The sequence below is a fragment of the Metarhizium album genome (genome assembly GCF_000804445.1).
Source record: "Metarhizium album ARSEF 1941 chromosome Unknown scaffold_8, whole genome shotgun sequence".
NCBI classification, from domain to species: Eukaryota; Fungi; Ascomycota; class Sordariomycetes; order Hypocreales; family Clavicipitaceae; genus Metarhizium; species Metarhizium album.
Genome location: NW_024467582.1, coordinates 674,382 through 700,530, shown reverse-complemented (window position 1 = coordinate 700,530; position 26,149 = coordinate 674,382). Strand labels below are relative to the sequence as shown.

General features: G+C 58.6%; 8 protein-coding genes across 8 annotated transcripts; 6 read left to right on the top strand and 2 right to left on the bottom strand.

Moving 5' to 3' along the window:
- Positions 1 to 585: 585 nt before the first annotated feature.
- MAM_04003 (SPX domain-containing protein) lies at positions 586 to 3,124 on the top strand (the record flags this gene model as incomplete). Its single annotated transcript, XM_040822802.1, has 2 exons — positions 586 to 1,231; positions 1,341 to 3,124. The coding sequence occupies 2 exons, from the start codon at positions 586 to 588 to the stop codon at positions 3,122 to 3,124; spliced, it is 2,430 nt and encodes an 809-aa protein (XP_040679308.1).
- Positions 3,125 to 4,398: 1,274 nt separating this feature from the next.
- Positions 4,399 to 5,955, top strand: MAM_04002 (uncharacterized protein; the record flags this gene model as incomplete). Its single annotated transcript, XM_040822801.1, has 1 exon — positions 4,399 to 5,955. The coding sequence occupies one exon, from the start codon at positions 4,399 to 4,401 to the stop codon at positions 5,953 to 5,955; it is 1,557 nt and encodes a 518-aa protein (XP_040679307.1).
- Positions 5,956 to 6,813: 858 nt separating this feature from the next.
- Positions 6,814 to 7,883, top strand: MAM_04001 (uncharacterized protein; the record flags this gene model as incomplete). The annotated part of the gene is made up of 2 exons (XM_040822800.1): positions 6,814 to 7,682; positions 7,751 to 7,883. 2 exons carry the CDS (start codon positions 6,814 to 6,816, stop codon positions 7,881 to 7,883), a joined length of 1,002 nt encoding a protein of 333 aa, XP_040679306.1.
- A 1,171-nt stretch (positions 7,884 to 9,054) lies between these two features.
- MAM_04000 (ribitol kinase) lies at positions 9,055 to 11,127 on the top strand (the record flags this gene model as incomplete). The annotated part of the gene is made up of 3 exons (XM_040822799.1): positions 9,055 to 9,126; positions 9,194 to 9,346; positions 9,415 to 11,127. 3 exons carry the CDS (start codon positions 9,055 to 9,057, stop codon positions 11,125 to 11,127), a joined length of 1,938 nt encoding a protein of 645 aa, XP_040679305.1.
- Positions 11,128 to 11,807: 680 nt separating this feature from the next.
- Positions 11,808 to 15,358, top strand: MAM_03999 (nucleoporin-interacting protein NIC96; the record flags this gene model as incomplete). Its single annotated transcript, XM_040822798.1, has 2 exons — positions 11,808 to 14,954; positions 15,038 to 15,358. 2 exons carry the CDS (start codon positions 11,808 to 11,810, stop codon positions 15,356 to 15,358), a joined length of 3,468 nt encoding a protein of 1,155 aa, XP_040679304.1.
- Positions 15,359 to 16,113: 755 nt separating this feature from the next.
- MAM_03998 (uncharacterized protein) lies at positions 16,114 to 18,174 on the top strand (the record flags this gene model as incomplete). Its single annotated transcript, XM_040822797.1, has 3 exons — positions 16,114 to 16,402; positions 16,533 to 16,739; positions 16,832 to 18,174. 3 exons carry the CDS (start codon positions 16,114 to 16,116, stop codon positions 18,172 to 18,174), a joined length of 1,839 nt encoding a protein of 612 aa, XP_040679303.1.
- Positions 18,175 to 19,341: 1,167 nt separating this feature from the next.
- On the bottom strand, positions 19,342 to 21,072 carry MAM_03997 (WD40/YVTN repeat-like-containing domain protein; the record flags this gene model as incomplete). The annotated part of the gene is made up of 4 exons (XM_040822796.1): positions 19,342 to 20,081; positions 20,202 to 20,425; positions 20,493 to 20,547; positions 20,646 to 21,072. 4 exons carry the CDS (start codon positions 21,070 to 21,072, stop codon positions 19,342 to 19,344), a joined length of 1,446 nt encoding a protein of 481 aa, XP_040679302.1.
- A 976-nt stretch (positions 21,073 to 22,048) lies between these two features.
- MAM_03996 (Plasma membrane ATPase (Proton pump)) lies at positions 22,049 to 26,149 on the bottom strand (the record flags this gene model as incomplete). The annotated part of the gene is made up of 4 exons (XM_040822795.1): positions 22,049 to 22,095; positions 22,168 to 24,265; positions 24,655 to 24,885; positions 25,742 to 26,149. The coding sequence occupies 4 exons, from the start codon at positions 26,147 to 26,149 to the stop codon at positions 22,049 to 22,051; spliced, it is 2,784 nt and encodes a 927-aa protein (XP_040679301.1).

Below are 26,149 nucleotides of genomic sequence, written 5' to 3'. Positions count from 1 at the left end.
GGCGATGTTGTAGTTTGCAGAGGAGGCTGGGCGGGCTGCCAGTTGACTGCACTGCACTGCACAGCAGGCGCGGGTGGTTTTCAGTGGTTCCCGGCGCCACCAAGCCTCAAGTGAAGCTGCGGCGGCGGTCCTTCGGGCTGGGCTGCCCCCCCACCTTTGCTCTGTGTCCCCGTGTCCCCGCCAACGGCGCATCCCCAACGTCGAACAGACCAGCAACCAACAAGCAATGAAACGTTGATGGGCTCATCCAGCCGTCCAGCCTGCGACTGCGAGGGTTTGGTCCCGATAGGCCGTTGTGGAATTGTCCCTGGTCGCCTGGGATGCCAGGCCAGGCCAGCTGCCGATTGTTTTTTCCTTTTGCCAAATAACTAACTAATTGCCTCGATTCTCAAGCGCCGCTTTTGACTTTGGGTCTGGTGTGACGGCAGCATCCATCCAATCCCCCCAGACGGGACACCATTAGTGCACCTCATCCATCAACTGCTCGTCAAGGATTTCTCGGTCGCCGGGCTCGTCGCCGCCCCAGTCCGTGCTCCTCTCTTCCACCCCCTCTCCCGGCCGGTCAACTCTTGCGACCGCGACAAGATGCGATTTGGCAAGACTCTGCGAGACGGCGTCTACGCCCCATGGAAGGACAAATACATTGACTATGGCAAGCTCAAGGCACTGCTTCGCGAGGACAAGTTTGACGACGACACTGTGCCGTGGACCGAGGAGGATGAGAAGCGCTTTTCCGACGAGATCTTCAATGTCCAACTCGAGAAGGTCGCCCGCTTCCAGCAGGAGCGTGTCGACGCTCTCAAGCAGCGTGTCGGCACCGCCTTTGAGAAGTTGAAGGAGCTGTCGCCGGCCGAGGGCGACAAGCCTGCCACACGCACGGAGGAAGAGGCGTCCAGGTTGAAGGAGCTGGAGAGGGAGCTTGACAACATCACCAACGAAGTCAAGGAGCTCAAGAAGTACAGCAGCATCAACTACACTGGATTCTTGAAGATTGTCAAGAAGCACGACCGCAAGCGAGGAGATCGATACAAGGTCCGTCCCATGATGCAGCTCAGCCTGTCGCAGCGACCTTTCAACTCGGAGCAGGGCTACTCGCCCCTGCTGAACAAGCTGTCCATCATGTACTTTGCCATCAGACAACAGCTCGAGGGTGCCTCTGCCGAGCAGACCGTGCCGGATCTGGACACCCGCGGAGAGACGCACAATGGAGAGCGCTACGTCTCCCACAAGTGTAAGTGCAACTGTTGGCTGCGCGCTGGAGCTGGAGCCGGGGCCGGGGCCGGGGCCCTCTGCTCGGCCATGCAAGCCATGCAACTTCTGCTAATCATCGCCACACACAGTCTGGGTGCATCCCGACAACTTGCTCGAGGTCCAGACGTTGATTCTTCGCCGACTTCCCGCTCTCGTGTACAGCGATCAGGCGGCCAAGGAGGTCGACGGCAACGACTCGCCCGCCATTACCTCGCTCTATTTCGACAACAACAAGTTTGAACTCTACTCGGACAAAGTAGACCGCCATTCCGAGACGTCTTCCCTCCGACTGCGTTGGTATGGTCAGCTGAATACCCGGCCCGAGATATTCGTGGAGCAGAAGGCCGCCGATGCGTCTGGTAACAGTGAAGAGCACAAGTTCATCATCAAGGATAAGTATGTCAAGCCGTTTATTGACGGCGACTATACCATGGACAAGGCCCTGCAAAAGATGGAGCGCCAAGGACAGCCCGAGGAGAAGATTGAAAGCTACAAGGCAACCGTGGCCAAGATTCAGAGCTTTCTCAAGGAGAAGCATCTGTCTCCGATTCTGAGAGCAAACTACGCCCGAACGGCCTTTCAGAAGCCTCTGGATGACCGCGTCCGCATCTCCATTGATACGAATCTCGCCTTCATTCGGGAAGACACTCTCGACCCTGAACGTCCGTGTCGCGACCCGAATGACTGGCACCGAGTGGATATTGACAACAGCAGCATGACGTACCCGTTCCGAAACATCAACCAGAGCGAAGTTTCCAAGTTCCCATTCGCTGTGCTCGACATCAAGCTCAAGGACGACGGCAATCGTAAGCGACCTGCCTGGATCGAGGATCTCATGGGCTCACATCTCGTTTACGCTGCACCGAGATTCTCCAAGTTTGTGCACGGTGTAGCCTCGCTGTTCGAGGACCACGTGAACAACTTGCCTCTCTGGCTCATAGATCTCGAGACGGACATTCGCAAGGATCCCCAGACGGCGTTTGAACAAGAGGAGCAGAGACGGGCCCAGAAGGCCGACGACGCAATGGCGGTGGGCAGCTTGATTGGCACGGTGCCCAGCTCGTACAGGGCTGCGCAGAGCTCGCCGGTGGGCAAGTCGTATCTGGCCGACAGAATGGCTGCCGATTCCAAGGCAGCCCTGTCGACTTCCCTCCGAAGGAGGAGCGGCATTGCCAATGGCGAAGAAGAGGGCGAATCCAGCAACTCCCGGCAGCAGCTCCAAGGACAAACGCGGAGCGGCGGAGGCTACGGCACCTTGTCGTCCGTGCTTCCCGGTCTCTCCTTGTCCAAGTACGCCAAGGCCAAACGTGCCCAAAAGGCACGGCTCCCCGAGGGTGTCGTCGAGCCGAAGCAATGGATCAAAAACATGGGCGAGCTCAAGGTCGAACCCAAGGTGTGGCTGGCAAACGAGAGAACGTTCCTCAAGTGGCAAAACATTGCCATTCTCCAGGGCAGTCTAGCCCTGGCGCTGTACACGGCAGCAGGGGAGAGCCTACTAGCAGAGATGATGGGCATTGCCTACGTGACGATTGCGGCATTTGCAGGATTTTGGGGCTACTACATGCACCAGGTTCGGAGAGGCATGATTGTGGAGCGAAGCGGAAAGGACTTTGACAACATGCTTGGGCCAATGATGATCAGCGTCGCGCTGATGGCGGCGCTTGTCGTGAATTTTGTTTTGCAGGTGAGCATTCTGCCTGGAATCAATCACATGGAGCGCCGCCGCACACGGGGTGGCAGGCGAGGAGCCGTGCAGGGCAGCAGCCAGCCAGCCGACTTGACTGACCACGATGCTGTACAGTACCAGAAGGCGTTTTCGAAGTGGCGCGGCGGCCACAACAGCACCGACGCGGTGTCGGAAGAGTTGAGGTGATGGGGAGCCGAAGGGGAGGTTCTGTAAGTACTTACGCTCGAGGGCTGGCGGTGTGTAAGATGAGAGGGGAGGCTCTTTGGACAGCCAGAGATGTGTACCAGCTACGGAGTACTCGGCACACACTATATGCCAGAGGACGGACCTGTTTTGGGAGGATTCGTCGAGAGCATAAGCATGTGTTTCGGGGAGCAAGGCAAGCAGTTGCAGTGGTAGGGTTTCGGAGCAGCCCGTCGAATGGGTAGGCAGCTGGACAAGGAGAGTCTTGGAGCGTCTGCTTTCCTTGGAGACGCCCAGAAAAAATGTCAATCAATAAGTTACGCCTGGGAGCTGAACAGATGGAGCGAGCACAAAAGCGCAAGATGCGTGACGACGACGCCTCCCTACATACAAAGCACGGAGCACATGCATTGCGTGAGATGTGAGAGGAGAGGCGCATGTTGACGTGGTCCCCAATTTGGCCAACGACGCCGCACCCTTGCATGCTTTGCTTGCCGGCGGCGTCGGCGATTGGTCGGTCGCACGTGCGTGGGTGGGCGGAGGCGGAGGCGGAGGCTGACCAGTCGATGTCGACTGGGCAACTGGGCAACTGGTGTTTTGACGTCGTGCATCCTTGGACCTTGAGCACCCCAAGGCATGGATCAAACCAGCCTCCTCGGGGCTCGTCCCGATCCTCGCGTCGACATGTGCAGATTCCTCGGGCTGCTCTGGTGGTGGGGGCGGCTGTTTTTTTTCCTTTCTTTCTTTTCCCATCACATCTCTTGCTCGTGAGCCGCATCTTTTCTCTATTGCCATTCACAAGTCCCACCATTGTCTGCTGCGGGTCCAAGGCTTACCTTACCGCCATTGTCCTTGGACCATGAGCACAATAGGATACGCAGCTGTTTGACGCCTCTGATTGCCTCTTCATTCTTCCTTCTTGTTACACGAACACGACCAAGCATTGACTGGGGTTGGTTGATATTCATTCACTCATGCGAGCATGACCCCGGGCGTATTCGTGACTGCCTCCTGGTCGCCACACGACATCGATACTGTCGCATCGAGCGATTGCATCTCAACTGCGAGTCCATGAGCGGGTTCTCCCAGCGTCTTGATTCATCTACTTACATGTCTTTCCTCTCCAGCCAGACAAACTTGGCGACGGAGTGCCACATCGAGAACACAGCGCAACCTGGCGCCGGGCCGCGAGTCGGAGCCGTTGCACGTCGCGCTTGATGACTTGATCACGAGGAGGAGGCAAGTGTTGCGCTTTCGTCTTTCTTTTTGATGCCAAGATGGACGATGAACATGATACCACGAAGGAGAAGAAGAAGAAGAAGGGCTTCCTTGGCGGTATTTTGCGCACTAGGAGCCTGGCGTCACGCGGGCTCAAGGCATTTCGCCGTCGAGACGGTCCGCCTTTGCTTGGCGACCAGAGGAAGCAGGACAGGACGACGACGGGACAGGCGCCGCATGATGAAGCGCCGGCAAAGCTCAGAAACTTGCCGCGCAGGGAGTATGGTAATGGGGGTGAAGCGCAGCGCAGGGCCAATGGCCTTGCGACGCCACGACGGCCCAAGGATGAGGGTTCCGGACAGCGCAATGGCGGTCATGTGCCACGACGGGTCACCATCGACGACGTGCCCCGGAACGGGGGAGGCCATGTGCAGCGGAAAGTAAACGGCAACAGCAGCATACCGCGCAGCAACGCTCGGACGAACAGACCGACGCCCGCGCCATTGGCAGACGAGCAAGCGCCGTCTTCTAGGAGACGGCCGCGACGACCGAAACCTGCACCGGAAAACGATGACGAGAATCCGAGCCCGAAGAACAGGCCGCGCAAGGGGACATCCGAAGAGGACAGAGCCGAGACGCCTCCACCGCCGACATTGACGGAATGGCCGCCACCGGGGTTATCCAAACGGGATGAGTTACTACCCCAACATGCTATCGAGCTTGTTGCCCGGGGCGCGCCAATACATAAAGGATACAAGAGGGCCATCCCTCATGCACCAGACCATTATTACGCTCTGTACTCAACAACGTGGGGTGGCCGACCCGACGACACGGATGCCGTGAGCCTCCACGACTCCATGACATCACTCATGACGCTCCGTCTCCAAGGGCCGGGACGACCAGCCACGCCCTGGGAATCCCTGGAGCAACCCAGCTGCGCCTTCATCTACGGCCAACGGCCTGGAACTATAACCCTCAACCAATGGGTCTCGCTGTCTTCGTCCCTCCCCCCGACCATTGCCCTCCGCGACTCAGGCGTCCTCCCCCGCAGCGTGGATCTGTACCACGTCCTAGAGCGTCTGCGGGAGCTTCAGGAAGGGCTGGAAGACGACGACGAGAGCCTACTGTACAGAATACTATACAAGAGAATCCTCCGCGACCCAGAACGCATCCTGAACCCCCACAAGACACTCGACAAGCAAATCACGGACTTGTTGCTCGTCCTATCACGACCCGACTGGATCGATTTCACCGAGCCCAAGAACCAGGTCGTGACACGATTTATATTCAGCCCCGAGGAAGCCAATCCGGACGTATACCGCAAGTTTTTCCATCAGTTGCTTCTGAGTCTGGAGCTGGAATTGAGAATTCATTCCAAGAGCCATGGAGAGTGGGCGAGGGAGAGGCTGCTGGGACAGATTCCGCCGACTATAAGGTGGAATTTGGCGCTGGCGAGGAGGTGGAGGGAGCATGTGAGGGTGGATGGGTTTGGGGACAAGCCTGAGCAGAGTGAGTTTTCAGCTTCATTCCACCCACCCACGCCTGCCTGTGGCATTTTCCCGTCGTTTCTCTTGCTCGGCTCAAATGTGTCTTGTCTTGCGCCATATGCGTCGTGATGGGTGCTAATGAGTGGGCAGCGAGTCTGCGGTACAAGTTAAGGAAGCGACAGGTCAAGGTTCTCAAGCGGTTCGCACGGGCAATGAAGTGGCCGAATATGAATCCCACCATGGAGAACTTGAGAGTTCATGACGAAGAGTGTCGACTTGATTCGATTAGTTCAGATGCCTTTGCCTTTTTCAGCGGCCTCGTACTGCCAGGGGTGAGGAGTTTCCCGGTTTCCACGTTGCCCTTTTCTTTTGGCTAGACTATACTCCTTTTCTTTTGGCTAGACCATACTCCTTTTCTTTTGGCTAGACCATACTCCTTTTCTTTTGGCTAGACCATACTCCTTTTCTTTTGGCTAGACCATACTCCTTTTCTTTTGGCTAGACCATACTCCTTTTCTTTTGGCTAGACCATACTCCTTTTCTTTTGGCTAGACCATACTCCTTTTCTTTTGGCTAGACCATACTCCTTTTCTTTTGGCTAGACCATACTCCTTTTCTTTTGGCTAGACCATACTCCTTTTCTTTTGGCTAGACCATACTCCTTTTCTTTTGGCTAGACCATACTCCTTTTCTTTTGGCTAGACCATACTCCTTTTCTTTTGGCTAGACCATACTCCTTTTCTTTTGGCTAGACCATACTCCTTTTCTTTTGGCTAGACCATACTCCTTTTCTTTTGGCTAGACCATACTCCTTTTCTTTTGGCTAGACCATACTCCTTTTCTTTTGGCTAGACCATACTCCTTTTCTTTTGGCTAGACCATACTCCTTTTCTTTTGGCTAGACCATACTCCTTTTCTTTTGGCTAGACTATACTTAAACCCGGCGGTCAACTGACGCGACGACAGCCTACATTTCCGTTTCTCATCATGAACACCCTCATCGACCTCGACCCCGACCCCGCCACCGACGACCTTGCCCTCCTCTCTCACCTTCACCCCCAGTGCGGCTTCCAGTATCGCAATAGCCATACGTACTGGTCGGCAAGTTGCATCGTGGGAAAAGTCCTCGCCCCGACGTGCGGTTGCGTGGCCGGCTGGGTCGGCCCGGGATGCCCAACGGCAGACCTCGGCCGGTCCCAGATCGCACGGATTCGCACGCGGCGGCCCAAACAGATGGACCGGCGCATAGGCCCGGGAGACGTGGAGAGCATGAAGGAGAGATCCGACCCCCTCGGACCGGCGGACCAGTCCTACCCGGTGGACGAATACACGCTCGTCGTGCCCGACGAGGACTCTTTTGCCGTCGACACGGTCCGCATGGAGCTGCTGGGCCTCAAGCCCGTCGTCGCAATGGCAGAAGACACAGTCGCCAATCCCGGCCCGCGGCTCTTTGACGCCACGGTGCAACTTGCCATTGACGGCATGTCCTGGCCACTGAGGCTCATGTACGACGTCTCGTTTGTGACTGCCTGGCCGTGCGCGCTGCCGCCGCACCCGCTGTTCTTCGACTACGTCTACCGCGTCGTCAAGGCGGATGAGGTGGTGCGCGTCCGGGACTGGGGGGGGCAGTACTACAAGAGTCTGAGTAACGGCTCGTCCAGCGCGCGGTCCAGTCCCGCGCCGCCGCTCTACAACATGGGCTACGACGACGATTTCGACTTTATCGACGACGACGGGGACGACGAGAAGGTGCTCGTGGTGGAGGCGTACGGGGTGGCTGACAATGAAGTGTTGGCCAGGGCCTGGTGCTCGCACTGGGGACTGAGTGCCGTGGTGGCTGATGTACGGAAGACGTGGTGAGTTTTTTTTTTTTTCCTTTTTTTCCCCTTTCCCTCCCTCTCTGCTCGGACTGCATGTTATCAAGGCCTTCACTCTCAACCTCTGGAGTTGCTGACATTGCAAGCAGCATGGCTTGCGCCATTCGGGAGGCATATGCTGCCACCATCACGGTGGTCATCATGGTTGACTCGCGGCACGATGGGGACACGGAGGCGTGAGCCCTGGCGCGTGACGACGGAACGAATGAACAAATGAAGCGTGTTGTTGATTGTGCTTGCTATGTGGATTTGAATATACCTGATGCCTGGCTGCTTATGAGCGTCGCGGGCCCCTTTTTTTGGCGCGAGGTCAGATTCCCCGGTGTTTTTGGGTCTTGACGATTTCTAATGAGCGCCCTGGCGTGTGTCGGTGTAGAGAGCAAGGCCGAGGTCGAGGCCAAGTCGGCGGATTGGTGGCTCGGCGAGATCTGAAGATGGAAACTTGGCGTGGGCGCCCACCTGGAGCGGACCTGGGTATTTATCGGGTGCAGTGCAGTGCCGTGTTGTGCAGTGCTGTGCACGTCTAGTAGCAATCCAAGCGCATTGCGAGACAATGTCCATGCCAATCAGTTGGCGGCAGGCCGAGACGGGCGGCTCCCCGGCCCCAGAAAACAAACAGCCAGGCCCGCTGATCGGCTCAGGGCCTGGGGCCTGGCTGCTCCATGGCTGGCCGCGGGGCCCCGGCACCACTCCGCACTCTGTGCTCCACATCAGGGCCCTCTCTCAGGGCTTAAACCCCCCCCGCGGTGCCGTCATCGTCCTCCACCTGTGCGGGAAAGACGCAGCCAGACGGAGCAATGAGCAAGGCGGTCGATTGACCGTTTGATAAGTCTCGTCCATCGTCATCGTCCATCGTCCATCCATCCAGGTCCATCTGCCAGCAGAACCCGAGCCCGAGCTGCACTCTGCATTCTGCGTGCTGTGCTGTGCCGTGCTGCGTTGTTCAGACGTGCCCCGCCCGCCCTCCAACTTCCAGGCCAACAAACAAACAACAAACGACGTGGCGGCTGGAACCCGGTCCGGCAACACGCAGCCAAGCCCCCCTCTTGGCCCCGAGCATACCCCTCCCTCCCGCTCTGTCGCCCGCAAGACAGGAAGCTATCGAGCTTGAGCTTGGAGCTTGGAGCTTGAGCTTGCCGGGTCGGGACAATCATGTACGCGTACAACAAGCCCATCAAGGCCCTGGAGTCAGTCTCGCCCCGTCCTCGTCGCTCGTTTCCCTCCCAGTCCGCTGCGTCTTCTCTGCAACTCCTGTACTGCTCCATCTGCTGCCTGGTCATCAATTGGGATTTCGCACCCGTCCGTCGTGCCTTTCAAGCTTGAGCATCCTGGTGCTGCGGCAGCTTCCGCAATGGAGACCTCGGCCACTCGAATCGTTGATGCTGACGGATTGCCACCCGTGAGCAGGCCGGCCCATCTCTCGGTAAATGCCACCCGCTGTCTCTGATGCCTTGGCTTGCTTGCGCTACAGAGTGCTGCCTTGCGAACAGTTGACTGACACGGGGGTGCTCCTGCAGGACTTCTACATTGGAGTGGATGTTGGAACCGGCTCTGCTCGTGCTTGTATCATTGACGAGACTGGCGACATCAAAGCTCTGGCCTCGGAGAGCATCAAGCTGTGGCAGCCCGAGACGGGATACTATGTATGAATGAGCCCGCGCTTGCTCTTCTTGCCCAAGCCTGCAACCTCGCCTCTGCTGACGGCCTCCAGGAGCAATCAACCACAGACATCTGGCAGTGCATTTGTGAGTGCGTCCGGCGAGTCGTGGCGGACTCCAGTGTCGATCCGAGCCTCATCAAAGGCATCGGCTTCGACGCTACTTGCTCGCTTGCTGTCTTTTCCACCGACACCGACGAGCCCGTACCCGTCACCGGCCCCGAGTTTACCAACGACGGTCACGACCGCAACGTCATCCTCTGGCTCGACCACCGCCCTGTCCGCGAGACCGAGTTGATCAACGCCACCGGGCACAAGCTTCTCAAGTATGTCGGCGGCAAGATGAGCATCGAGATGGAGATCCCCAAGATCCTCTGGCTCAAGAACAACATGCCCCCTGAGCAGTTTGCCCGCTGCAAGTTCTATGATTTGGGCGACGCCCTTACTCACTTGGCCACTGGCAATGAGGCCCGCAGCTTCTGCAGCACCGTCTGTAAGCAGGGCTACGTGCCCATCGGTGTCGACAGTAGTGACAAGGGCTGGCAGCAGGACTTCTTCGAGACCATTGGCCTGGAGGACTTGTCCAAGGATGACTTTGCGAGAATGGGAGGCGTTCATGGCGTGGTGAGTCCAACAAACCAGACCTGCGTGCTTGGGACGACGTCGACTCATCCTGACCGTCGTTCGCAGAGCGGAACATATTTCAGCGCCGGCGAGTCTGTCGGCACCTTGAGCCGCCAGGCCGCCTACCAGCTAGGTCTCCCCATGGGCGTTGCCTTAGGAAGTGGCGTCATTGACGCCTACGCCGGCTGGATTGGTACTGTAGGCGCCAAGGTCGATCTCGGCGACGATGAACTCAATGCCGACGTGCCTCACAACGACCTGTCACAGGCCTTTACTCGGTTGGCTGCCGTAGCAGGGACCTCAACTTGCCACTTGGCCATGTCCAAAGATCCCGTCTTCGTTCCCGGCGTCTGGGGCCCTTACCGAGACGTGTTGCTACCTGGCTACTGGCTGGCTGAGGGTGGTCAGTCCGCCACCGGAGAGCTCCTGCGACACATGTTGGATATCCACCCGGCGTACAACGAGACTTCCGCGCTCGCCAAGGCCGAAGACAAGCACATTTACGACTTCTTGAATGCTCATCTAGAGTACATGGCCGAGAAGCAGCATGCTCCTGGCTTGCCTTATCTCGGGCGACACCACTTCTTCTACGGTGACTTGTGGGGGAACCGCTCCCCAATTGCCGATCCCAACATGAAGGGATCGATGATTGGCCTTGACAGCGACAAGAGCACCGACAACATGGCTCTGTGGTACTATGCCACCATGGAGTTCATTGCCATGCAGACCCGCCAGATTATTGAGCAAATGAACGCGGCCGGCCACGAGATCTCATCCATCTTCATGTCCGGTTCCCAGTGCCAGAACCCCGTGCTGATGAACCTGCTCGCCACGACTTGCGGCATGCCAGTCCTGATTCCGCGATATGTTCATGCTGCCGTCGTCCACGGAGCGGCCATGCTAGGTGCCAAGGCAGCCAGCCACAACAGAGATGACGGCTCCGAGCCGGAGACGCTCTGGGATATCATGGACCGCATGAGCAAGCGCGGTCGGCTGGTCGAGCCGCGCACCGACGCCGGAGAAAAGGGACTCCTTGATGCCAAATATGAAGTCTTCTTGGAAATGTGCCAATCGCAGCAGCTGTACCGCAAGAAAATTGACAAGGCCGTTGAGAAATGGCGAGCCGAGTTTGGCGGCGACTAGGCAAGGGTAAACCGGCGTAGTGAATTAGATGGCATGAATGGACCAAGGGACATGATGCATGGTCTGGCTTTCGAGCGCGGGGATGCTTTCGTCGGAATGGTTGCGTTATGCATATAGATGTTGATTTGATTTTCAGGATGAATAAGTGCTCCGTCGTCCGTGCATGGATGGTTAATGCCTCGGCCGTGCTGGAACATCCCTTCCTTCTATGCCTTGTAGTAACTGTACAACTAAATGCAACGGAGCAGTGATGTGGGACTGCGGAGCAAGCGTACGTTACGACGTTACCGTGCCGCTAGATGAAAAATGAAGGAACCGATGACAGAGGAGTTGTCGGGATCCGCAGACCAATGGCTGCTTTGCTCACGGACGTCGTCGTCGCCCACGCTCATTGGCCCAAGCTCGCAGCTTCCCTTTCGCAAAAAAACAAACCAAAATCTCCATTCAGCCTTGTCCGTCACCAAATTTCCGAAGCAGACACGCCCGCGCGTGGTGATTCAGTTGCATCACCTTGCCGACGCAGGTTTTCGCGCGCCCACGAGCGGCTCGTACGCCTGGTACTCCCAGCCACTGCCCGGCGGCCCGGTCGATTGGTAGACTGATTCTCTCGAGTTGCTTTCGTTTCGGGTTCTGCCCTCGCCCTCTCTCGTCTCGCCCGCGGCGGACACGCACACGCCGGCATGTCTCTCTTCGGCCAGTCGACCGCTGGTGCGAGCAACTCGCCGTTTGGGCAGCCCGCGCAGGACCAACAGCAGGCTCCGGGTGGCGGAGGCGTCTTTGGTGCCGCTCAACAGAATAACCCTGCTGGCGGCGGGCTTTTCGGACAGTCGACGCAGCAGAGCACGACGCCTGCGGCTGGTGGTGGAATCTTTGGCGCGGCGCAACAGAACAACCCTGCTGCCGGAGGCATACTGGGGGGCGGGCAGCAGCAGACGGGGACCACGGGCGGCGGATTGTTTGGACAGGCACCACAAGGCCAAACGACGGGCACCACTGGAGGTGGCCTGTTTGGCTCGCAGCCTCTGGGCCAGCAGCAACAGCAGCAGCAGCAAAAGCCTTCCCTGCTTGGGGGAACGGCCGGATCGTCTCTTTTCGGTGGTGCCTCTGCTGCACCCCAGACGAGCCTTCTTGGAGGAAGCACTCTCATGGGGAGCTCAGCCCAGCCTTCTGTGTTTGGCTCGACAACGAACGCGAATGCCGCACAGCAGCCGCAGCAAAATGCTGGCTCCCTCGGCGGTAGTCTCTGGGGTGCCTCGACTCAGCCGGCCCAGCCGCAGCAGCCCGCGGGCGCCTACTTTGACAGCTTGTTTGCCAAAACACAGAGAGAGGGTGGCGCCAGGGCCAATATGGAGGACCTCCCCAGCCTCGAGCTCGGCCTAGGTGATTTGCGACATCGTCTGAGGAAGCTCCAGTCCAAGCAGAACGAGAGGCCTTTGGACGGTAAAGCTCATTACCTGCTCGCCGCCTCGGGAGTCGATCCTGGAGCGGCTGCCAAGGACCTTGGCCTGCTTGATGTTCCAAGCGCGCGAGTTGAGCGCACGCATGGATACGCCCCCAGTGAGATCGACGTCGAGACGTACTTGTCCAACTTGCAGACGAAGACGACGCTCGATATGATTTCCGACGGCCTGGAACGGTCCATCCGCGATTTTGATACCTTCCTTGAGGATAACGTGGCCACGGAGTGGGACGCTCAACGCAAGCGCATCTATCAGCATTTTGGCATCAAGCCGCGGGAGGACTCGGCCGCTGCGGCTCGGGAGTCCCAGGGCGGGTTTGGTCGTTCTAGAAGAAAATCTCAGGCTCCTGGTGCTCGAACCGGCCGAAACAGTGCGCTGGGCAATTCCGTGCTCCAGCGATCAGTCATTGGCGCCCCCAGCCGAGTTGGCACTCATCAGCCAGAGTTTTCCGACGTGGATCGTCCCGCTGGTGCATCGGGGCCTCTCAAGTCACGCGGCACCATAGAAGACCGAGTCCTTCGTGAGAGACAGGCCAAGCTGGCGGACAAGGTTCGCACGCTCAATGCTGCCCGAGTCAGGAAGCACCCTTTTCCTATTCTTACCGAACTGGGCGAGGTGGTACAGAAGTCTCACGAGCCTCATGCGTCGCATTTAGTCGAGGCTTACCGCGCTACGATTGAGATTGTAGGCGAAGATGCCGAGGCTGAAACGACAATCAACCGTGCGACGGCCAGGGAGCGGCAGTTTGCCGGCATGTACCTGGATGAGAACCCCAACTCTGCGGCCTCTGTCACGATGAGGAAGCGAATCCTCCACGGCTCAACGGCGTTTCTTGAGAAGCAGTTCTTGAGGGAGGTTGAGTCTCTGATTGCCAAGCATCCTCATGAAGCGAGGCTTGGCGGTCTGCCCGACATCACCAGCAAAGTCAAGGCATACATTCGTCTCCGTTCTGCCAGAAAAGACCTGGTACCCGACAATACGGAGCTTCAGCAGATCCAGGGAGAGTTCGTCTGGGCTGTAGTGTTCTACCTCTTGAGATGTGGCCACGTGAACGAGGCAGCTCAATACGTCAACGACAACAGCAATCACTTTAGGGGCATCGACCGCACCTTTGCGACGTATCTCAACAACTACGCCGCTAGCGAGGACCGGCGGATCACGAACCGGAAGCTGTTGGACCGCTGTACCAACGAGTATATCCAGCGATCGCGAAATGCCCCCGAGAACTCCATCGATCCGTTCCGCATGGCCTGCTACAAGGTCATTGGACGGATCGAGCTGAGCAACCGCAACTTGGATGGCTTGAACACCGACATCAACGACTGGATCTGGCTGCAGTTCAACCTCGCCAGAGAAGTGGACAAGACGACAGAGATGGCCGGCGAGTCGTACGGTCTGGCAGAGCTGCAGTCGAGCATCAAAGAAATCGGACTCAAACACTTTCCAAAGTCGACGTCGGAGGACACCACGAGCGGAAGTTTTGGCATGTTCTTTTATCTACAAATTCTAGCCGGCATGTTTGAGGATGCCATCGCATACTTGTACCCGTTTTCGTATGTGGACGCCGTTCACTTTGCGTTGGCACTCGAGTACTACGGACTGCTGCGCCCAAGCGATCCCGTATCCACGTCCAACGACTTGCGCAGCTGCAGTGTGAAGAACCTGCCGCAGATCAACTTTGGTCGCATGATTGGGTACTACACGAGAGACTTCCGGGCGGCGGACGTGGTGTCTGCCGTGGATTACCTCACTCTCATCTGCCTCAACAAGGATCTGGGCGGCGAGGCCGGCGAGCGGCAGAGCAACCTGTGCCACGAGGCACTGCGCGAACTGGTGCTCGAGACTCGTGAATTCAGCAAGCTCATTGGCGACATCCGACCCGACGGCCGCGCCATCCGTGGCATCATTGAAGAGCGCGGGCCTCTGATTGGTCTCACAGAGGGGACGGACTTTGTCAACACGGTGACATTGCAGGCGGCCAGTTTTGCGGACGAGAGCGGACGCACCACCGATTCGGTCCTCCTGTACCACCTGGCTGGGGAGTACGATACGGTTGTGGCCATTGTCAGCCGGGCGCTCAGCGAGGCCATCTCCCTGGAGATTGGAGAGGACCCCATGCGTCTGATGCCCATCAAGCCCAGAGCTGGCGGCGCGGAAGCAGACTCCCAGCAGCCGGGCAGCAGTCTCAGCCTGGCATCCATCGACGACCCGGTCGAGCTGGCAAGGACCATGATGGCCATGTATGAGCGTGAGGTCATGTTCTACCGCAAGATCCAGGACCAGAACAAGACGGCATGCCGGGTGCTCCTGGAAATGAGCAACATCAAAAACCTGGTGGAGGCCGGTCAGTGGGCGCAAGCCCTGGACGTAAGTCTGAACGCCTCCCCGAACCGCACCAGCTCGCATGACATGAATTGCAAGCCGGGCTTCCAACACTGACTGGGCCGCAGAAAATCCGAAGCCTCGAGATCCTGCCGCTCGACGCAGCCGGCGACGCGAGCACGATTCGCGCCTACGCGTCCAAGTTTTCGGGGCTATCACAGCCTGTTTCGATTAATGTTCCCAACTTGCTGATGTGGACCATCATATGCTGCGTCCGACAGAGGGAGGAGCTCACCAATGGACAGTTTAGCGGCAATGAGGGCACGAGGAGGATGATGGTGGAGCAGCTGAAGCAGATGACGCTCGATTTGACGACGTATACCAGCCAGTTGAGGTACAGGTTCCCACCGCATTTGCACGAGGCGTTGGCGAGGGCATCGGCGGAGTAGCTGGGATGTTGGGGCAAGGGGCGGGGAGGTGTACGTCTGTGTGATGGGTTGTTTAGAAGGGGACTTGGAAATCGGGGTAACTTGGCAGCGGTGCTGCTGTTGTCGTCGTAATTTGAAAGCTCGAGGGTACACTGGGACTAAGCAGCCGTGTGTGTGTTGTGAGAGAGCGTGAGTGAAGGAAGTGCCGTGCCGTGCCGTGCCTTGCCGCGCCGTTGACATGCAAGGGAGGAAGGAGCAGGAGCAGGAGCAGCGCCGCACGGCGGGGCCCACATGACTGGCTGGCACCTCGCACATGACTCGGGATGGACGTCGAGGCGGCGTTGGCCATGATTCAAAAGCGTCGTGCGCGCCCAAGATTCCAAGAGCAACTTCCCCACTTGGACCTCACTCCTCCATTCCCATCCATGCAACCGCGGCGCGTATCGTGCGACGACGTACCGAGTACAGTGCCTTGGTACGGAGCATGACCACCCTTGATCCGGGCCCTTTCTCCTGGGTCGCCCTTGCGCAGCGCTTGCAAGGTTTCCAGAGCCGCAGCCGCGCTGCTTGCCCGTCTGCCTTGGTTGGTCTGAACCCGATTAGCCCGGGGCCCCGGCGGCGTTGGCGCGCTCCCGTGGACGCCGTCACCACGCGTCAGACGTCGGGGGACGAGCTAGCCAGCTTGTCGCCGCCGACTCGTGGCCCACTCGGAACGCCGCTCAATCCCATCGATCCCGTCGATCCCGCGCGTCCGTCGTGCACGGGGGGGCTCCGGCATGGCCTCCGCGGCGAGCGACCTGGCCGACAGCCCGGACGCCAGGTCCCCCAGCACGGCTGCCACGGCTGCCACGCCCGGCGCCGGCAGCACCGGGGCTGAGGGTGCCGGCATCAAGCGCGGCCCGGACGGCGAGGCTAGGCGTGACGAGAGGGCCGAGGCCGAGGCCGGGGCCGACGGCGGAGCGGGATCGGGATCGGGAGCGGGAGCGAAGAGGAAGAAGAAGGGACCGGGAAGCCGCGGCGTGGCCAACCTGACGCCCGAGCAGCTCGCCAAGAAGAGAGCAAACGGTGCGTCGTGACACTCTCCCTTCCCTTCACCCCGGGCAGGCAGACGGGACGGCGGATGCGCTTGAGCCCGTCGGCGTCGAACCCGAGTTTCCGAGGACACGCGTGGCTAACGGACAGGACTGGCGCCCAGACCGGGAGGCACAGCGCGCCATTCGCGAAAGAACCAAGAACCAGATCGAGGCTCTGGAGAGGCGTATACGGGAACTGACGAACCAGAAGCCTTACCAGGACCTCCAGGCTGTCGTCAGGGCCAAGGAGGCCGTGGAGCAGGAGAATGCCGATATCAAGCGCCAGCTGGCCTGTGTCATCGGCGTTCTGAGACCAATTGTCGGATCGTGTAGGTCGATGTCTGAGAGGAACAATTTCCTTCTTGGTCTCACTCAAGGTCACCCTGCGTCCGGGAGCTGAGCTGACCGTGTCTTCCTCCAGCAACGTCAGGGGACACGACGCACGTCTCGCCAACTCGTGCATTTTCCCAGCCGGCGACGGCCGCGCCGAGCCCGGGCATCCATCAGTACGGCGCCGCCACGCCTGCAGCAACGGCCTCTCCCGCCGCGACCTTGGACCACGCCCAGCCGCACCTGCAAAGCCAACCGCCGCATGTGTCGCCCGGCCTGAACGATGAGCTCGTGGCGGCGTCGTCGTCGGACGCCCACACGAGCCCGCCGTACATGACGCAGCTGCAGAGCCAGAAGCTTCAGCTGAGCCAGGGGCTCGACATGGGCCGGGAGCGGCTGGGTCTGGAGTTCCTCCTGCGACCAGGGGAGCGCGTGAGCCGGATCCAGGCCGGCGCCAACGGCGCCCAAGACTCGCCCCGGTATCACCACGTTCCCATGAAGCACGACTGGGCGGCCAGCCAGAACGAGCAAGAGGGCCATCACCACCACACCTGGACGTCGTCGGACGCCTCCAGGCAGGAGCCGCTCGGCTCGTCGGGCTCGTCGGGCTCGTCGGCACCCGAGGGACACCAACAACGGGCGGGCAGCGCGTCCGGGATGCCGCACCAAGCTCGAGCACCACCACCACCACCACAACAACAACAACAACAACAACGACGACGACGACGGAGCCCGGAGCCAAGCGCCCCCGGCAGCGGCCTCCCCTTCCACGCGCAGCAACTCAAGCACAGCGAGCCGTCGTGTCCGCTGGACTCCCTGCTCCTCAACTTCCTCACCGAGCGCCGCCAGCGCATCGCCGACGGCGTGCCCATCCGAGAGGTCATCGGCCCGCGGTACCCGTCCGTCTCGTCCCTCCTCAACCCGTCCAACAGCGTCTACAGCCACCCCCTATCCCGCGTCTTCACCGACATCCTCGCCACGTTCCCCGGGATATCGCGGCTGCCGGAGCGCGTCGCCTCCCTCTACGTCATGTTCCACCTGATGCGCTGGCAGATCTCGCCGACGCGCGAGAACTTCGAGCGCATCCCCGAGTGCATGGTCCCCGGGCGGCCGCAGATGGAGCACGCCCACCCGGCCTGGGTCGACCTGCTGCCGTTCCCGGCCATGAGAGAACGACTCGCGCGGGCGTGGGACCCGCGCCGGTACGACCTGGACAACTGGTTCATACCCTTTACCACGTCGCTGCGGGTCAGCTGGCCGTACGAGGAGACGGACGCGCTCCTGATGCTCCCGGACTCGGACGAGGTGGTGATCAATCCCGTCTTTGAGCGGCACATCCGGAACCCGGACAACTGGCGGCTCGGGGAGAGGTTCGCGAGGGCGTTTCCAGAACTGACGGGCACGTATCCGCTGGACCCCTCGGTGGACTGCTAGGAGGCCGGGACAGTGGACTGGGAACGGCGGGCCCTGCCGCTGGGCGCGGGATTCGCGGCGTCGTCGCGCATCGTGTATCGTGTGTCGTGTATCGTGTATCGTGTATCGTGTATCGTGCATCGTGTATCTTGCATGTCGTGGCCGTGGTGGAACGGCGCACACGTGTGGTGCAGACTGACTGGTTGGTTGGTGCCGAGCCGCAAGAGAGAAGCAAACGTCGACTTGTTTTCGTATTCTGCTGTGTTGAATCAAGTAGCCGTCGCACTGCCACGCCGTGCAATGCACATCATTCCCTTCCCTTCGCTCCCCTTGCTCTCTAGTCTTGTTATACCTCGTTACCGTGGCCCGTCCTCAACAGCAGCTGATTCGGCAGCGAGCCGCGTGATTGGTTTAGTGGTAAAATTCTCCGTTGCCATCCGAGCAACGTCGGGGAGCCCTGGGTTCGATTCCCAGATCACGCAAGCCAGCATGCGACACCTTGTCCGGTGAAGGTGAGGCGAGACGTGACGGGGTGTCCATTCTTTTTTTCTTTTCTTGTCCTTTCTTCTTCAGTCAAGAAGCGTTGAGCGTCTCACGTGTTCTGCTGGCCCCAAATCTCCAACTTGCATCGTGGTGCCGCGTGCGTGCCGGAGAAGTCGCCAGCAGCAAGCAACCATCAGCTGGAATTGGAATCAACACATTAATTAATTAACTACATGCTGCATCCGCTGCCGTTTTTGTTGCGTCGACACCGTGGTACGGCCAACTTGGTCCGCTTGGAAACACGGCAGCTGCTCTACGTACTCCGTACTTGACGTTGATCGTTGACGGGCTTTGATTCCATGCCGGACTTAACCAGAGTCGGCGCTGCGCAAAGACCAGCCCAGCCACGCAAAGTCACAACAACATCACATCTGCCGGCGACGAGGCTTCTCTCGCCACCATCTAAAACAAACCGGGCGTCTGTGACGCGTCAGATGCTTGGCGTTGCCATGTCCGAATTCCCCGCTTCCGTACGGCGAATTACAAGAGGAGAGAGATGTTGAAATTGTATGCGTGGGACTTGCCAATGGCCGTCCAGGCATTGAGGAATCAGCCTCGCGACGCCCTTCACTGGAAACGTGAAAAATACCTGATCCGACAGACGCAAGTGACCTGAACTTGAAGCCAGGATTGTCGTGGCAGAGGTCAAGCCTGGTCCTCAAAGGCCCTCACGCCAAAGGAAAACTTCCTCAACGTTTGCCCCTGGCCGATCCACAAACTCGGGAGCCTGTCGCTCGCCATGCCACGAAACGTCAAGGCCCGGACGGGAGTATCTGTGCCTACGGCAGCCAGCGCCCTGCTCTCTAGCGCCCTGCCCGACCTCAACGAGAACAGCTTGACTGTGCCGTCGTCCTGCGCCGCCGCCACGACGCCTAGCTCGGCGCTCACGTCCCAGCCCGTGTGCAAGTGCGCGGCGTTCTTGTACCCCGGGAAGGAGAGGAGCGGCGTCGTCCCGTTGGGCCCCTTCTTGAGGAACCGCATGTCGTACAGGCCCATCTTGTCCTGCAGCCCGGCCGTCAGGACGTGATGCTCGTTGACGCTTCGCAAGTGCGCTATGGAGCTGGGCTGGCGGGCGCAGGACCACTCCGTCACGGGGGTGCGCAGGTCCGTCGTCCAGAGGCGTGGCTGTCGCCCGCCCGCCAGGAGCACGTTGTGGTTGGAGTGCTGGAAGTCCTGGTCGAAGATCTCCTGCGGCTGCTGCGTGCCCTTGGCCGGTTGGGCTGGCGCCGCCCAGGACATGGAGTCGTTGGAGTGGACGAGCACGACCCCGACGTTGGTGCCCATCACGCAGAGGAGGTTGGACGACGGGAGCGCCGGCGTGCTCTGGTGGACGACCCATTCGTCGCGGATGCGGCGGTGGATGGTGAGGCGCTGGTAGTGGTCGGCTATTTGAGGTCGGGGTCGGGTCAGTCGGTCGGTCGGTCGGTATCGCCATGTGTGATGCATACTTGGCCAAGCAAGTGAAGTTGAAACGAATACAGCAAGGTGGATGCAAAAGAACTCACCTTCTCCCAACATCCACTGGCCCCTCGTCCCGGGCTCCTCCGAGACAAGCGGCGAGAACAAGTACAGTCCACAGCTGTGGTCCGGCTCCCGCGACGTCAGCAACATCTTGTGCGTCGGTTCATGGTACTTGATGGATGACATCTGCGGACACCGTATCAACTCGGCTCGAAACTGGGGGCCGCGGCGCACTTCACGCGTCACCGGATCCGTCCCAAACGTCAATCTACGCAGCACGTCAGCCAACCTCCGCTCCGTGATATCTGTCAGGCAGCCGCTTCTTCCTGGCATACACGTCATTGTCATTCGTAGAGATGTACGTCCCCAGCAGTGACTCCTCGTCCAAAGCTTGAATTAAAAGTCAGCGAGCCCTTGATATATAAAACAGAGGGGGGGGCAAGCGGGGGAAAGAGATCAAGAACGAGGATAACAAGACGCAAACTCACTCGCATACGCGACTCCCGCACCCCCAATCCAGAAGCAACTCATATTCACCTCCCTGCCCCAGCCGAAACTCGGCATAAACGGAACGCGCCCTTTGCTCTGCAAGCCACCCGCCCACGCCGCGGCGCCAATATCTTCATCCAACGTCCGGCCTCGCCCGTCCTCCGCCACGCCAGCACGCTCTACTTCCCGGCTCAGCAAGCCCCCAGAGACTATGTCCTTGCGCAATCCATGTCGTTTGATGTGTCCCTTTACCAGCTCAGCCCGGAGACCAGCCTCCTGCCGACACACGTCCTCGATTTTGCGCCGCTTCACGGCCTCAAAGGAGTACGAAGTTGACGAGGCCGTCGATGCGCTCGCCACCTTGAAGTACTTCTTCTTGGCGGCGTCTGTATACCAGATCAGCACGCCGTCCTCTGCGTCCGACATCCGACACACAACTTGGGTACTCCCCGTGTCTCCCATCGCTGGAGCCACGCCGAAAAGAAGGAGGAAAGGAAAAATCGCCCTACCGTAGTAATACCCCGGTATTTCCATGACGCTCGCTCAATCTCTCCTTACCTGTCCACTCATTCGACTGGATTATCCGGCAGAATATGTCGACATGCCAACCGACAAGTTACTCCAATCCGCCGCGCTACATGAAGGCATATATATGGCTCGCGACAGCCCGATGCCTGCCTGCTCTGGTCAAAACAAATACTTTTTGCGCCCCTTTCGTAACAGTCGCCGGGAAACAGAATCTTACCTTGCAGCCTCACAAGGCCAGTAATCAGCCAAAGGGGGCGAAGGGGGGGGGATAGAAGAAGAAAAAAAGGTCTCGCTTTTTTTTTAGAACTCTTTTTCTACTGAAAAAAAAAATTAAAGGAGGAAAGACATAACCCGCACAGGAAGAAAAAGACAAACGAGGAAAAAAAAAAATTCACTCCTTCATGGTGGCAGTCTAGGTAAACAAAAAACACCAGGACCCCTCGGACATGGACGACAGGTCTTGGTCACGTGACATGAGCTTGAACTAACTCTGGCCCGTTCCAATTAGCAAAAGTTCTGCCTCCTCTTCGGCAACAAGCCAGCCCTATGAAGCGAGGGCTGGTCGTGCGTGCATGCACCGCCGGCAGAAAACCAGCATCGAACTTGGTCCTACGCCATCCTCTGCAGCAGATTGTCCGACGTACGCATGGCCGACATCACTCGTTGGCTCCAGAAACGTGTCATTTCTTGTAAATTTATTCATTAGGTGTCTAGAAGACGGTATCTCTAAGGGGAAAAATGAAAAGTTGCCTCCTCACCCACTCCGCGTTGATGCTCACGTTCAAGACTCGTTCAATGCAAATTTAAAACATAGTGAAAGCGAAAGGGCAGGCTCAAGGCCGTGCGGGTATGTAACAGTAGAGCCATTCTATATTTACGAGGACTTCTCGTGCTGGGTGGACACACGCTGAAGGGAGACGACTGCAAAACTGTTAGCGAGTGGCCTTGACAGGAGTACAAGATGCCTAGCACCGCGGGGAACCGTAAACATACCAAAGTCTTCCAGCGATCGCTGCTTCTGGTCCTTCTTGGGTGATTTGCCGTGCATGAGGTTGTCAAAGCCGGCGCTGCCCTGCATGAAATAGTAAAGACCACCCATGATGGCAAAGATACCAAAGGAGAAGATCCAAATACGGACAACGGCGACAATAGATGTCTGGCCACCAACGAACCAACCAAAAAGACAGAAGAAGGTGGCGAGGATGTCGACAACCAGGATGGCGCCCGTGAGTTGCCACGAGGGGAGGGAAGACCAGAAGGGGCCGTTGGCGCGGGTGATGAAGATGAGCCAATTTTCAGTGAGAGAGATTTCGAGGAACAGGACCTCGTCGAGTTTACCAAAGTTCTGGACGATACCACCGTTCTCGGTGCCAGCAAACATGGTGGTGAGAGCAATCCAGGTGCCAATGGCCAGGACGACACCGAGAAGGACGGACATACCCCAGAGCTTGGGCAGGTTCCACTTGACGGGGGTCTGCGAGTAGGGAGCATTGTCGTAAGCGATGGCCAGTGTGGCAATATCGGCGAAAATGGCGATGAAGACGACGAGCTCGATGTTGAGGGACTGGTTCAGGATGGCGATCCAGAGCCCGAGGAAGATCTCCATGTGCAGGGACAGAGCGATACGGTAGACGACGTAAGCGTACATGCGGTGGAAAATCTGGCGAGAAGTCTTGAGGGCATCAATGATGGCACCGAGACCGGGTGCAAGGAAGACAATATCCGCCGCAGAACGAGCGGCGTCAGAGGCGCCCTCGACGGCGATGCCGGTATCGGCCTTCTTCAGAGAGGGAGCATCGTTGACACCGTCACCAGTCATGGCTACGAGGTAGCCACGCTGCTGCAGAATCTCGACAACGGAGTACTTGTGCTGGGGGAAGACTTCCGCAAACCCATCGGCAGCCTCGACGAAATCGTAAACCTCGGAGCCGGGCATATCGCCGCCGCCGCCGAGACCGAGACGCTCAGCATTGTAGACGTTGGTACCAAGACCAAGTTGGCGGGACGTCTCACGGGCAATGCCGACAGCATCACCAGTCAACATCTTGATGGACAGACCGAGCACCTTGGCCTCGTTGATGGTGCGGGCAGTGTCGTGACGGGGAGGATCAGAGCAAGGCATGATGCCGAGAATCTCCCACGCACCTTGGCCGCGCTTGCGGGCAACACCAAGGGAGCGGAAACCACGCGTGGCGAACTCGGCGACACAGTTCTTGTAAGCCTTGTCAACAGCCTCCGGGATGGGGTGGTCCTCCTCGACAGTCTTGAGGACGAAGAGGGGAGCACCCTTGACGCAGGTGATGCGCTCGCCCTGGGGAGACTCGACAAGAGCCTGGACCTTCTTGGAGACGGGATCGAAGGGGTGGAATTCAATCACCTTGTACTTGGACAGGACGGATTTGGCGCGAGGGTAGTACTTGAGGGCCTTGAGGAAAGCCTTGTCGATGGCGTCGATACCCTTCTTCTTGCGAGAGGCGGCCAAACAGGCAGTAAGCATCAGGTCATCGGGATCGACACCCTGGACGGTGTAGGGCTCGGACAGTGACAGCTTGTTCTTGGTCAGAGTACCGGTCTTGTCGGAGCACAGAATCTCGACACCAGCCAGAGACTCAATGGCGGACAACTTCTGAACAATGGCCTGCTTCTTGGCGAGGTAGGCGGCACCGACAGCCATGGTGGTGGTGACGACGGCAGGAAGACCGACAGGGACACCGACGATGGTGATGGCCAGGGTGAAGCGAAGGATTTTGACAATGGGGTTGGATCGGTAGAAGGAGGAGATCCAGACGACCAAAAGGGTGACGATGACGAGAATCAGCAGAATGGTACCAATGCCGTTGAGAACCTCGGTGAAGTGACCGGAACCACCGGCGGACTGAGAGACGAGAGCAGCGGCACGGCCAACAAAGGTGTTGTCGCCGGTGGCGGTGACGACAATGAAGGCCTCGCCACGCTTGACGGCGGAGGAAGCATAGCAGTTGTCGCCCTTGTGCTTGTCGACAGCCAGCGACTCGCCAGTGATGGCGGACTGATCAACCTGAAGGAAGGCATCCTCGGTAACAATGCGACCATCGGCGGGAATAATGGTACCCTGCAAAAGACGGCGGGTTAGTATACAATTGATTTTGACTCTCGAGGTGGTCACTGGCTACACGAGGAGGATTCGTGTCTGCGCGTCACACCGCATGCGTGCATCCTCGGGCCACCCGTTGCCACCAACTGGACCGCCCACCAGATGCCAAATGCCAGCGCGAAAATGGGTCTTTTTGAGGTGTCCTTGGCCAATTGACCAGAGATGCACAAGCCCAGATGCGAGATAGATGATGGGCTGCGCAGACTGGCATGTGTGCAGTCGCGCCATGGCGATTTGTGTTGGGTGGCAGTCGGGCCGGGGGGCAACCGGGTGGAGCCGAGGATGACCGAACAAGCACACAACAAAGCGGCCGCCAGGAGCGCACGCGGATTGGCTATTGAACTCACTTCCTCGACCTGGAGGATATCGCCAGGGACGACCTCGGGGGCCTCAATCTCCTTGAGGGTGCCGTCACGGAGAACGACGGCCTTCAGAGCAAGGGTCTTTTTCAATTCGTCGACGATAGATCCGGCCTGATATTCCTGGACGAATCCGACACCAGCGTTCAGCAACAGCAGAGCGCAAATGACACCGAAATCGACCCAGTCCTCGAGACCGGCGGCCAAGACAGCAGCAGCCTAGAGACAAAAAAACAGAGATCCTGGTTAGCGCACGGAATAAAGACAAAATGAGGGCGCAAATGCGACAGTGAGACGATGGGCATGGGACGAGAGCGGCGCAGGAGCCCGAGGACCATGATGCCATGACCATGATGCCGTGCAAAACGGTTGCCAGGACGCACAAGGCTGTCCAGAAAAGGACGGGACGGGTGGGGCCAGCGCCAAACCAACAACGCAAAGGCCAAGCAGGCAGACTGCGGACCATCCGTCGGAAAAAAGAGCAAGCCGGAAAGGACGGGCAAAGAGGCGTGCAAATGCAAGCAAGCGGACGAGTGTGAATGTGTCGGATGGATTCGGCTTCAAAAACCATCCAAATCCACTTTCGCACATCCACCCGGCGCCCCCACATGCAGCCAACCAGTGTCGTGGGCCAATTGCAACCGGCCCACCCGAGCTCCTGTGGGGCTTGTAATCTGCGCCAGTCATAGCAGTACAAAAAAAAAATGCGCGCGGAGGAGAATGCAAAATGTGGGCAAAAACAATGGCCATGGGGAATGTCTCGCGGCATCGAGAAGGGAAAAAGGCCGCGGCAGAAAAACATGCGTCTTTCGCTTGCGCAGTGGCCCCAATGGCCGTCATGTGAAGACGCAAAAAACGCAACGAAAAATGCCGAGGACTGATGGGATGGAACAGGAGTGTGTGGCCGTCGCGGCGTTGCGAGGCAGAAACAACAAGAAGCAATGGCGTCATAGTCGTAAATCAAGGGGAAAACAAAAGAGACCCGGGAATGGAAACATTGATTGCCAAGCCAATCCCAGGGAAGAAAAAGCGACGAGGGGTTGAGAAAAAAGCGTTGTCGCGCGTTGCCACTCACCTCCATGACAAACTGGATAGGTCCAACAAAGTAGGACAAGAACTTGAGAATCAGATTCTCCTTTTCCTCCTTCATCTGGTTGAGACCATACTTGCGGCGACGGGCAACAACTTCGGACTCAGTCAGACCGACACGGCTGTCAGTCTGAAGCATCTCCTCGGGAACGACACGGCCGCCACCGGGGGTGCCCTCTTCCTCCTCTTCGTCGAAGCCTTCGTGGCCATCCTGCGACTCGAGGTCCTCGATCAGGGCATCAATGTCCTCGTCGTCGTCGTCGTCGTCGGCAGCAACCTTCCTGGCGACGTGCTCAGCAGGAGGCTGCTGTCGGTGCTGCTGGGCCTTCTCGTCAAAGTTGCCCGACTCAATGTTGGTGTCCAGCGCAGGTGCGCCGGCCTTGTCGTCAGCCAT